Here is a 12,712-nt window from a genome sequence, read left to right on the forward strand (position 1 = left end):
TACCTGAATATGCTGGCTAACATAGTACCCCTTCCAGAAAAGCAAAGTAGTATCATGCCAGAAACTGGGGACGACAAATGTAAAATACACTCAACTCCCACATTTCTCACACGCATTTAAGAAACTTGCATAGTATAAATAAGCACCATTTCAGTTGATTCCCACTACAAAATGATCAGCAAATTGAAAAACAACAACTAGGAGACAAAGAAAAAACAAACATGCAAAATCTCCATTCATACAACTTGGGCACTTCATGGCAAACTAGGCAAAGTGAGCCAGGAAGGTCCAGCTGCAGCATCAGTTGTCTACCATAGCTATCTGAGGAAGGCAAAAGGTGGAAAGGACAAGATTGCCGCTTATCATAATGTCTCTACTAAAGCAGAAGAAGCCCTTAACAAAATGCTTTCTTGTCAAAAAGAAAAGCAATCCGATTTGGCTGCAGAATTAATTTCCAGTTCAAGGTCAGTAACACCTCAACTCCACTGTACCAGCAAAAGGTGCAAGCTTTTGGGTATGTCCTGCTACATGGAAAGACAGAGTGCATTCAGGAAGCACTGTTGATAGTCTCCATACCTGGCTGATTGACTAGCATGGCTTGGCGTATCCACCACAGTAGGTTCTGGTGATGGACTTCTGGGTGGAGGGGGAGGGCTTTCCGGTTCCTCAGCATCATCTGGAACTTCTTCTTTGATTTGGATAGGTGGTAGTGTGCAGGATGTCACCACTGGCACGTTCCCACTAGAAGCTGCTGATGTGGAGATGGAAGTCTGAAGTGGGATGCCAGGCACAGTGGGTGGTGTGGAAGTGGAGGGGCAAGAAGGAGGGGTGATGGAAGGTGGGCCTCCTGGGACAAATGCATGCTGAGTAAAGGTGGGCTGGGAGGACACCTGATGGAGCCCAGACGAGGGGTGATTGGTGGATGGGGGAAGGCTCTGACTCTGTGTCAGTACAGGAGGCTGGGCTTGCGAAGACTGCAGTGGCTGGCTTTGAGGCATAAGCTGCAAAGGAGGAGGGTGTGCAGATGGAGGATGATGGGTTGAGAGAGAGCTCAGGGGTTTTAGAGCAGGTGGTGGAGGCAAGTTGGAATTCATTGAGAATGGAGAAGGGCCAGAGAGATGAGGAGGGTGCTTGTGGGATGGAGCAGTAGGAAGTTGAGGGATCGGAGTGGTAGGGGGAGGTTTGATATGAGGCATGGCCATGGGGGCTGGGGGCAGGGGCTGCTCCCGTGGAGGCTGAGTCTGCTGCAGTGGGGTTGGTGTTGGCAGGGCAGGCTGTGTTACCTGAACCTGAAGAGTAGAGTGAGAATGAGATGGTGCCTGTGTCTGAAGGGGAACCTGAGACTGAGATGACTGAGTGGGGAGGGAAAATGGTTGAGGATTTACAGGATGAGACAAAAGGGGCTGGGTCTGCAGGCTATGAGGGGCAGGCTGTGCCTGGCTGTGGAGTGGAGGCTGCGAGTGAGGCTGCGAAGAGGCAGGGACCGGCTGGCTTTGCGACACACTCAGAGGCTGCAGAGGTGGATGGGGTGATGGGAGTCTCTGTGGGTGCAAACCAGGGGCCTGCTGTATGTGAGAGTGAGGAGGTGGCAATGCTGGGGCCTGGGGCTGGCTAGAAGGCTGGGATGCTGATGGTGAGACCTGTGGTGGAGCTGCAGCAGCACTTGACACTGCTGGCAGTGATGCTGGCAACTGGGCTGATATAGGTGGTGTAGGAGGAGGAGCCTGACCGGAGCTGCCCTGTGCCTGGAGCACTTGGGGCTGTGCTTGCAGCACTTGCTGTTGAGCAGATGAATCCGAGTCACTCTCATTGTCTTGAGGGCTAGGGATGCTTGGTGATGTGCTCCGGTTGTCCTGGTCAATGTCCTTGGGATCGCTGCTCCCTTCGTCATTGACGCTGCGGCTATCAGAGCTCTCGCCTTCGCCCTCACCCTCTGAGGGAGAGTTCGGTCGGCTGATCTCCTGCGGGGACAAAGGAAAGAGTAACTCGTGTGCATGAGGAAACTGCTCGCAGAACGTTACCAGCACACTGTAGGATGAAACCTATTATACATGTTAAAGCAGACATACCAACCCTGCAGGACTTTAATTAAAGCGGTACAAGCAATGCCAATATGAAAAACTAGCGGTCAAAATTCCCAAATCCAGCGCATGAAGTGAACCTGGTCAGGCAAAAAACAAGTCATGCACCTAATATACCGCACTGAATAACGCCTAACCGCACTGAGCTGAAGAGGCCTCCTAAAAGTATTTCATTCGGGCTGTGGTACCATCAAATTCAGAGACCTCCACTGGTGAGGTCTTTTTCTAATTTGCCATGGAAGAAGCAAACACAATTAAAAAATAACCCAAAAAACCGAAGTGGCAGGGCCATAGCTGTAGTCCTATACTGTTATTATTAAGACTAAAAAAAGACTCCTGGACTTACTTCACCTCATTCCACTGTTCTCCAACAGAAAGAACATACTATAAAAGGGGTCGGCTTTCCAGCCGCATACTAAATTACAATTTGCCACAGCTTAAATCAATTTTGTGATTTTGATTTGTTACTGGGTTTTCACCTCCTCCCATTCTCATCTCTTTTCCCAAAGTGAAAACATTCCTCTTCTGTGGGACTCACTTGAGTTTTGGATTTTTTGGCATTGGATCTGTCAGGTTCCTCTGTGTCAGAAGCTGCCTTTTCCCGTTGCCTCTTGGAGTTCTTGAGAGGAGAAGATACCTCTTCTTTTACCTTCTGCCACAAACGAAATGGAAGAGAATAGTTATCAGTGATGTAAATGCAAAAGTAAATGGAGCACATACCATCACTACAAAGATTCATACAAATAAAACCAGTAGGGTTCCTATGAAGCAGAAGAACTGATTAGAAGCTAACATAGGCAGTATTTAACAGTAATCCAATATGCATGCCTCCCTTAACCAATCAAGAGGCAGAGAAATCTGTTCTAGAGCTACTGCTGCATTGCCCATCTGCAAAGAGCTGCTCCCACAAGAGTTGCATTCACATAATACTCTAGCCACCCCCTGTGGATACCAAACTTAAGATGGGATTCAAAACAAGGCTACAGTTTTGCTCCTGGAGACAGAAACCCAAGGAGCACCTTGCAAACAAATCCTGCACACAAGCTATAAGGACAAGGGTCATCCTCGGGTAAAGCATTCCCCATCACATCAGGTAGATGTTGCTTTAAACTCTGAATTCAAAGGGATATTTTAAATCAGGTAGTACTGTTTCCACTTTCACCTTTGCAGAATCAAGTCCATCAGGAACTTTCATACTAGATCAGCTCCATACCAGTACAGCGTGATGAAAGCCAGCACTAGCTGCTAGAGAGGATGGAGCAAGAATTTCCTGCAGCAGATAGTCAAAGAATAATCCTCTTTGTACTGTATGAATCTCTTGCTTTTACTCCTAGTATTTTGAGAGGYCTATCCTCTCAAATATAGGGCTACTATGGAGTAGCTCTTAAAAAATTCCTACTGTAGTTCATAGTTTTATACATCATGTAATTACCCAATCTAACTTTACATTTTGCTAARTTCTCAGTATTAACATGTGACAACTTGCCCCATGCTCTGGTTTTGACTTTAAAACAGTCATTCTTTTTAACTTGCTACTTTTCAATTTATCCTGCTTAATGACAAGCTTTCCCTCTTCACCTAGCTTTGTTTCCTCAGTTGGAAAAGCACTTGTTCATTTGAATAGGCTAAATAGTAAAATTGCTCTGAAAATCAAGCAAATATGCATACAGGAAAAACAGTAAGAAATATAGTCTCAGTTACTACATATTCATATTCTGTAATAAATAAAGATTAAGCAGTGCTTAAAAAAACTCAGAACTGTCTACTTGTCTCAGACATAGCGTATCTGATCTGTACTACTTCTGTGAGCCAATGCTTGCATTTATATCTGAAATTGAAGGATGAGTGTACCATAAGAGCGGTATGGCTATGTGCAAACGGCTCAGTAGCTTTTTATCGCTACATAACCTTATACACGGGAACAAAGCATTGGTCAGACACAGCCTTACGTTTTTTGTTCATCTAAACGTATAGGAATTTCAAGGTCACCAAGAGATTCCTTGGCCTGCTAGAACCTCCATCTCATTCAGTGGATTGAAGAGGTCTCAAGCATCCAGCTCTAACACAAAAGAAGAACAGGGAAGTTCTACCTTGGTGGACTTCTTCACTGAGTCTGCTTTGCTGTCATTACTGGAGGTACTGGCAGCACTGGGAGAGTTACGGCCACTGGAACGGATGTCTTCATTAATAGGTGAGGCTCTACCATCAGGGCTGGCTGGTTGCTTTTTACGACCACTACGTAGTGTAGACATCTATTTGTTTAACAGAAATAGAAGTATATCAAAGACAGTATTTGCCCAACTTTTTAGTTTCCTGTGCTACAGCAGGGACAGGGATAGAGTATCCCTGCTAAGTGCTTGAGAAATAGAAAAATCAAAAGCATTAAATGTTTTTACAATGTCCTTGAAAGCTCATCTTGGCTTAAAGTAAAAGGAGGCAAATTTGCCTACTCAGAAACATTATCTGCTGCTTATTTTATTAAGCAGTGCCTGCTGGAAATGAGAAAGATGTTCCCCTAGCTACTGCTTGCATGCTAGGTTTTCTTTTTAAAGGGCAGGTGTGCATGCACACAATGGATGGGGTTAGGATGAGACCCTCATGTTCTATAAACAAACAAAAAAGTATATCTGTTGGCATAAACCAAGGCAGATACAAGAGTAACCTAGATATGAAGCATTCAGGCAGCCAACAGCAGTTTCTAAAAACCATAATAGTTTCAATGTGCTCCTGCTATAAAATAAGGAATCACAGCAGAATTTGTTGCAATAATTAATGCTATTTCACTTGTTTYTCTTCCAATTTAGTAGCTGTGTGGATGGCTGGCTACCGAGAAATGATAAAGCCAACCTTAAGCTGATAACGTAGCCTGACAAGATATTTAGAAATAATGGTCAAGTAAATATGTTCAGAAAGGTGGACAGGGAAGGACAAAGAGCAGAAGAAATCTGCTGCTTTCTATTAGCCAAACACCAAAATAAGCATCAGATTATGTGGTGTTCCCACTGGAGTCCTCAAAAGTGACTTGCACACAGTAAGGCTCCTGGCATTTCATCCGGAGTAAAGYCTTTGTGGTAGAGCACACTACCCACAGCAGTGAACCACAGTTTTTGGTSAACGAAGGATTTTTAACTGCAGTCATGTGAAGAGAACACGAGTAGCATTTAAGCTTTTAAAACTCTTTCTTTAAAGCAAGCCCAAGGGCTTATCTCTGACAGGACTCAGCAGCAAAAAGGATATATACTTGTACCAAACCTGCAGTGATACACAGGTCAAGTACTCCCTTATGCTAATAGTCTAYTGTCTTCATCCATACAATATAAAGGAAGATTTGTATTCGTGGAATTAAGAATAAAAGAAAAGAAGAATAGTTTGACTAAAACTCGTGAAAGAGACACATCAGCTCCTTTTTTGAAGCAAGTCTCACCCTCAGCATGTGAGCAAATCTCACATTTGCTTACATAAATCTAGCTGCAGGAACATACAATGGCAAACAGGCAAGGCAGAGGCAACAAGAGTCATTTTAGAAGTCCAATCATCGTTCTCAAGGCAATGCCTCCTCTTTGCAGAAGAGGCTGAAAAGCAAAAGAATGAAGAGTATTAAGCCTACCGAGCCTCGACTCCGCCTCGTCCTCATGCTATGCTTTCCACTAAGTCCATCATCTTCCTCTTTGACAGGCTTAAACATAAAGGGTGGAGGGTCCACAGGCTTCTCAATGGGTGGGAGCTCGCCGTATTTCTTGAAGTGGATGCGACAATCAGTGCACAGTAAGATGTTTTCTCGACCGCCGTGGTGCCAGTCCTTGGAGGCTTAGGGCAGGTAAAGTGAAAGCTTAGACATTCACAATCTACTAGGTATGTACAAACACACTGCATTATTTAAAACACAAATAAATAAAAAATTCACACACTAACGATTACAGAAATGTCTGCTTTTGTATAGAAATCTAAGATGGGAAACTCTCTGGAAAACTCTATCCTGTTCCAGGCTTAGCTTGTATTTAAATGTAGATTTTCAGTGCCTCGTTACAGGCTACTTCTTTATTTAGGCAACTACTGCTTTAAAAATAAGGGAAAAGTTTCATTTGCTTTATCTAGGGACTAGGTTGCTATTATTTTCCAAAGTCGTGGTTTATTAACTTTGAATTGTGAACTTTCATCTCTCCCTTCCCTTACTTACGCAGAGGCTCACACCTCAACGCTATGAATGTACCCAGATAAAAGTGTTTGTGAAAGCTGTCCAAGAGAAGTGAAACTACTGCAGAACAGCCTTAGTGCATTATAAAAAAAGTTTTGTATTGTGACAGTCACAGTTCAATACTGATTTACAACTCCGCAAATGGATTATATGAAGAATTCTGTTAAGACACAGATTTTACTGTATACATATCTACCTCTCAGGATTCTCCCTTGCCACTGCAATGCTAGTTTGCAATTGTAAATCACGATTAATTCTTCCAAAAATACTGCATATTTTAGTGCTAATTCAACCCTACATTTTTTGAAACACTGTACAGGCACAAGAACTGCTCTTGCTTGAATGAACCTGTGTTAAATAGGCAGTAGCAGAAGGAAGAGAGATACAGCAATGTAACAGGCGCGTACTGGTTGTGAAGCAGTGACGACAGGCGTAGCCCTTCAGTTCCTGTTCACTGTCCTCGCTGTCGAAGTCATCTTCGCTGGCCGAGCTCAAGTCCACTGAATAAGTAAAGAAYGAGGGGAGAAAAGGGAAAGGGAAAACAATTCAGCAAGATTTTCTATTTCCTCCTACCTGGCTGAATAACCGTAATGACAGTTCCTGCATACATTGTGACTTCCTACAATTATCAATGCCAACGCTTCACATTTTGCAAATTAAGCAGGGMCAGACTGTTTAGTCTGTTGATTAAAAGATTATTTCAGGAATACACAAAGTGATGTAACTCRCAGAACTTTTGATCTAGTATGTGATACTACTCCAGTTATGTAGTCGTTCAAATATTGTTTGTGCTAATGAAGGTGGCTGCGTTCCTAAAGTACAACTTTCAAGAGAAAGGATGCGGAACTGCTGTTGTGCTCTGTCAGCCAGTCGATATATCTCACCCAAGAGCTTATATTTCACCCAAAGAGTTTTGCAGGTGGATGAAACACTGCTTATGTATAACATGCCCGTTTGCAAAACACTGCGATGTCTTTGGAAAAGAGGCAAAACACAGATACCACCAGCTTTCCAGTTCTTACTGCAAGCCTYCTTAGAGTAGTCAGAGTCCTGAGAAAACTACATTTCAATATATCATTTTTTGAAGAAGTGAAGAATATTAGAGGGTCACTTTCACTTGTGGCAAGCAGCATACAGCAAACTATCTGATTACAAGGCTATCAGCTAAAAAGCACTAAACTACTGCAGATCTGCCAACATCACAAGTATTTGGAAAAACTCTTCATACACCTACACAAAAACTGAATCCTATATCATCTTTTTAAAAAAAAACTCAGGAGCAAATCTTTTCTTATTTAGAGTATGACATTTTCCAGACACTTGCTATAAATTCACGTTGTAGTAAGTCTGTAATTTTTCACAAGCAAAAAGCCCCGTCTAGGAAAACATTCTGATGTGTGGCCTCTTCTGTTCACATCTTTAATTAGGAAAGTTGATGTTGATACAAGAATACTGCTTTTTCTGAAGGTTCTGAGAGGATATTTTGTCATACGTGCAGGTTATAGAGAGGGAATAACTACTGGGTTTCCATTAGCATTTGTCATCAGTGCTTTACTCTAACCAACACAGGGTCCCATTTAACAACTTCCGGCATTGCAACAGTAGCTGCTGGCACTATCACAATTTCTACATTAATTTTTACCAGCGTTAAACCTTAAATGCAAAATTAACATCAGGCTAGAACTTGGCTTCTCCTACTGAATTACTTTCTTTTCTACTGCAGTGGGATCCATATGGATGGGTCCTTCCAGCCACATGCACTTTTAAGTGCTGAATATCCTGGACTGAGCTGTAGAGTCAAGACTCTCACTTTTGAGCACACAGAAATCAGCAATAAATCCTGTCAGATTTAGGGAAGAGAACTTAACAGCCCTCTGTTACTACCTCACCAGTGCTCCCTGCTCAGCTCTCTGTCCTGCCTGCTCACCACATCCTCTTCTTTCCCTGTATTAATACCACCCTGCCAATTGCTGCCTTCCATAACATGTGAAGTGTTTCAGTCCTAGAAAGACTTTAAACATAAAGGGTAACACAAGCCTTTTACATAAGGATAAAAATGTACATATCCATTCRGACGTTACTCATCATAACCTTTCATAACATAGTATATTTCACAGGTTTGGGTAGTTATTGTTTGTTTAGACAATTCTGCTTCAATCAAGGCCAAAATACTTCTTAGACACTTTAGAGATAGAGAATTACTAATTGCAGCACAGAGACTGAACTGGAGCAGAAAGTATGCATCACCAGATAAGGATGAAAGGGATAGGACTTCCTTCTTTTGCATTTTCTGATTCCTATTATTGTAAAAAGCCTAGAAAAAATACAACACACGACACTGAAGAAAAAAGAAAAGTAGAAAAATTCAGTGCCAGGTCAATGTTTCTATCCTTACATGATGCTTTTGCACTTAAGAATGGCACACAGCACTTGCTGATCACAGACGCCTACCACACTGCAGCATAATGGTATAGGAACAGGAGAGGGCAACTGTCTGAACTCCATTTGCTCGCTTTATTCACTTGAAGGCAAAGCGTCATTACATTACTGTTGCTCCCTGCATCTGAACAAAGATAAATGCATTGCTTTTAGCTTCCACTTACAGAATTCGCTGGAGGGGGGCCTGGAGGGAGTGTTGACTGGAGTGGAAGCAGTTCGAGTTTTAATTCTCCGAAACACAGCCTGYCTTCGATGCCTACGGTGGGCTCGAGAACTTGCTGCTTCAGGGGTTTTCTTCCAATAGTAATAGAAGGTGATTAGTTCTCCCTGCAAATACAGAAGGAATATGTTAGAGGGGCATGCAAGGCTGATGTGTCAGCTTTTTTCCTCCCTTTTGCTGTGTATGCGTGCATACCTACTTATGTAGGAAGCTTCAGGGTACATTTCAGACAGACAAAGAAAAAAAATTCTCAGATACGACAGAAAAAATTCTCATTATTTTTGTTTGCTTTTGGAAGGCGGCATAGAAGTAAATCCCTATGTTCTCACTTTCCCCCTCTACCTCCTCCACTAGAGGAAGAGGTTGGGTGGTTAAGTCTCCAGCCTCCACCTGGATGCCAGTGACACTGCTGGTTTCAGAAGGGGGTGCCCTTGCCTTGCTGTCAGCATCCTGCCAACACCCCTGCACGCAGTCAGGGGGCACTGCATCTGCAGAGGCACTATCAGAGGTACTGTCCTCATCAGTCAGAAATCTGCTAAGAGTTCTCTTGTATTAACGTAAAGAATAAAGATCACTGCAAACGATGCCATTTTGCTAACCTAAATCCCGCACATAGGTATTTTAAAATATCCCTGTTTAAGAAGCTGAAAGTCAGAATAAAAAGATGCTCAACAATAAGTCTATAATCATAACATGCAACCATACTACAGCAAATCGTATTTTAACCTGAATATGTATGTCCACATCTAAATTCATTAAGCAGTTAAATGAGAACACAGAGAAATGAGCGATAATTCCATACATAATGAAACTGGCTTACGCTCAAAAACCAGAGCAGCTGCCATTCAAAGTAGCGGATGTAATGCTGAACTGAAGAAGAGCATGCGGTTTTTATCTCCTCTCTCTTACTCTGAAACTCCATCATTTCCTGGCAACTTTTCTGCCTCTAAGGTAAAAGGTGGTGTTTCTTTCAAGTTGCAAGAGAAAATGGCGAAGTTCTAACCAGCCCCTTGAAAATCAACATCAGAACAAACATACCTGGACTGCCCACAAAAAGAGTCTCTTTGAACTACATTTTATGTGGTCTAATAACATAACCTCTCCCTGCTCTCTCGGTGGGGAAACCCTGCAGCCTTTGCTCAGGGCACSTCACTCGGGTTTACTCTAATGAAGACACACCCCTCACCCAAGCGCCCAAGGGCCTCAAACAGGCGCCAGCAGCGTGACTAGCATGTGCAACACAGCAACGCTGGAAAGACAAGGAAAGCACGTTGTTCTAAACATTAACTCTTGAAGTTCAAGGCACCTAAAACTTGTATGAATGCCTAATTYAAAAACAGAAACCCCGGATCAAGAACACAACCACAACTGCTTTCTGGTGATAGAACAGATGCGTTGTTCATCTGCACTGCTGCAGACTGGGTTGGTGCTACTGGTCTCCACCGCAGGGCTGAAGCCTGCCCGCACCAAGCCATATTCAGAGTGATGCTTGGGGGGGGTAAGTGGGGAAAATGAATCAATAGCTACAGTTCTAGATTCGGCAGGATAAAGGCCCTACCTAGGAAAAAAAAAAAAAAAAAAAAACACTTTTGAAGAGATTCTATAACTAAGGAGGCAAACAGATACAGGCTGTAGATATTCAAAAGGTACAGGCTGGCCACAAATATTCAAGCTATGTCAGATATGGGAAGAACACAGACTTCTGACACCCAGCACCCTGCTCTACTACTGCGTGTTCAGCTGCATGTTTGCTTTAGAAATGTTGCTTCACATCACTAAAAGTGGGCTCAAAGTCCATGCAGCACAACTGTTTGTCAAACTGAGGATATGACCCGTGCCAGCACACAAAYGTGGTTTCACAGAAAAGCTCACGCAGTGCCTTTCAGAGGTAGGAAGCCTCTTGCAAATCAAACCAGCTACATTTTTCCTACAAATTCRTTTGTATCAAATCCTAGGAATCAGCACCAATGAGTAAATCTATAAATCTCATGTCACTATGCCAGTGAATCAGTGTGCGCCTCCTGACTTACGACAATAGGACACAGAATAGTAAAAGGGAACCTATTTGAGCTCTATTTACACATCACCATCCCATCAGGGCCCAAGAGAAGTTTAACAACTTATGCATACACTGAATCATAAAAGCAACTGCTTAAAAAAGAAATAGTGTGTATTTATGAAAATGTGAACTTCATGATCGTAACACTTTCTTCCTGAGACCCTCCCAAAACCGCAGTCACAACTTTGCATGCAGATAAAGATATAATAGATGTTTATTCCATAATAAATTTTGCCATAACTATAAAATTTGGATATATTAAAGGATTAGAAAATAATCTTTACTTCAAATTCATAACCAGACTACCACAGCTTCATGACAAAGTAAACGACTCAACCTTCTGACAGGGGGGCAAAAGTCAAAGAGGAAGCATATACAAAAAGTGTTACACACGTATGGGATTGACATGTTCTACACTGAAAAAATTCCACGCCTCATTTTATYAGCTGCTTGGCCATCAAATACTACATTGTCTACCTAAGGGATTAAATACTGGAGTGGAGTGAATCTGAAAGGATTAAAAACAGCATATTGGTGACTGCATGGGTGGCAAAAGCTTGAGGACAAACAAAGGAATACGTTGGGAAAGCTTTGATTCTACAAACAGGGAGCAAAACAGCTTCCAGCTTCTCTGCAAGTGAAGTCAAATGAACTTTAATCAAACATGCATAGCGTGTGCTGCCGAAGCCCATCACACATAAATTCAGGGAACAAAAGCTGTTGTGGAAATCAATAGCCTACTGAAACATTAACACAGGCAAGCATTGATCAAAAGGCCCCTTTACAAAAGGCAGCCTTGCAAATTAGCTGCTGTTTTTGCTTGCAAGCAAACACAGGAGCATAAACGCTGCTGACATGAATGGCCTGTAATGATCATTTTGTTCCTGGTGATCTCATCTCACCACAAGGTCTTGCAGTCAACACATCCTACATCTCTGTACTATAATTGCTAACAGCATGACGAACTGAGGTGTTTGCTGCTTGTGCACTGGCAGAGAGATGAGAGTGGCTGCTCTGAATCTTTGATTTTCTGGGTAGCAGRTCTACACCCAGAGGAACAGTCCTAACCTATCAACCTATAAATACATTGTATGCCTGCTTTAAAGCTTTTTTGTGCCAGGAAGTGGATGTTGTTAGCAACATATGCACTAAAACCACACAAGATAAAGTGAACTGAACCAATCTTCATTGCCTTATTATACTTGTTCAACTTAAGAGTGACCTCCCGCTCATTTCCAAACTGCTGAGAAAAATTAAGGAAGTGATGAGACTTGAAATAATGACAGAGCAAGAGGAACTCTTCTTGAAGTCAAGYTCAGGGAGGGCTGCACCTGCTGGTYGAAGCAGTGACTTTGTCAGTCACTCTCTAATCCAGTTTAGTGGTCTGAGGTGCACAGGCCATCTGTAGTTAGGAGGAGACTGTTTGCTTGCCTCTGTCACCTCTTTATTTCCACGCACTCCAGCGATATGCTACCATTTAATCAAGCTCTCTGGCCAAAAAACAGGCATCACCAACCACTGCAAAGCCTCACAATGAAATAGGAATCTTAAGCAATACATGGCCCAGCTTATCACCACTTCAAATGTGAAGTAGCAAAACTGTATATATGCATACATGGATGCCTCTCAAAGTATATGTAAATACAACAGACATCAGTGCTCACTGAAGCGACCCCTCAAAGCACAGGCAAAGTCATTCTTCAGTAAACCTCCTCGTC

The 12,712-nt window shown here is 42.7% G+C and overlaps 1 protein-coding gene across 5 annotated transcripts in view; it reads right to left on the bottom strand.

Moving 5' to 3' along the window:
- RERE (arginine-glutamic acid dipeptide repeats) overlaps positions 1 to 12,712 on the bottom strand; it is a 201,357-nt gene that overhangs the window by 9,974 nt on the left and 178,671 nt on the right. For all 5 annotated transcript variants that reach the window (XM_085298978.1, XM_085298977.1, XM_085298976.1 and 2 more), the window contains 6 exons: positions 8,880 to 9,042; positions 6,684 to 6,776; positions 5,689 to 5,888; positions 4,172 to 4,333; positions 2,620 to 2,733; positions 577 to 1,961 (listed from right to left, as the gene is read on the bottom strand). In XM_085298978.1, coding sequence (XP_085155104.1) covers positions 577 to 1,961; positions 2,620 to 2,733; positions 4,172 to 4,333; positions 5,689 to 5,888; positions 6,684 to 6,776; positions 8,880 to 9,042 — 2,117 coding nt within the window. The remainder of the gene's footprint in view (positions 1 to 576; positions 1,962 to 2,619; positions 2,734 to 4,171; positions 4,334 to 5,688; positions 5,889 to 6,683; positions 6,777 to 8,879; positions 9,043 to 12,712) is intronic.

This window comes from Rhea americana, unplaced genomic scaffold (genome assembly GCF_003343005.1).
Source record: "Rhea americana isolate MKP2758 unplaced genomic scaffold, rheAme1 scaffold_143, whole genome shotgun sequence".
NCBI lineage: Eukaryota > Metazoa > Chordata > Aves > Rheiformes > Rheidae > Rhea > Rhea americana.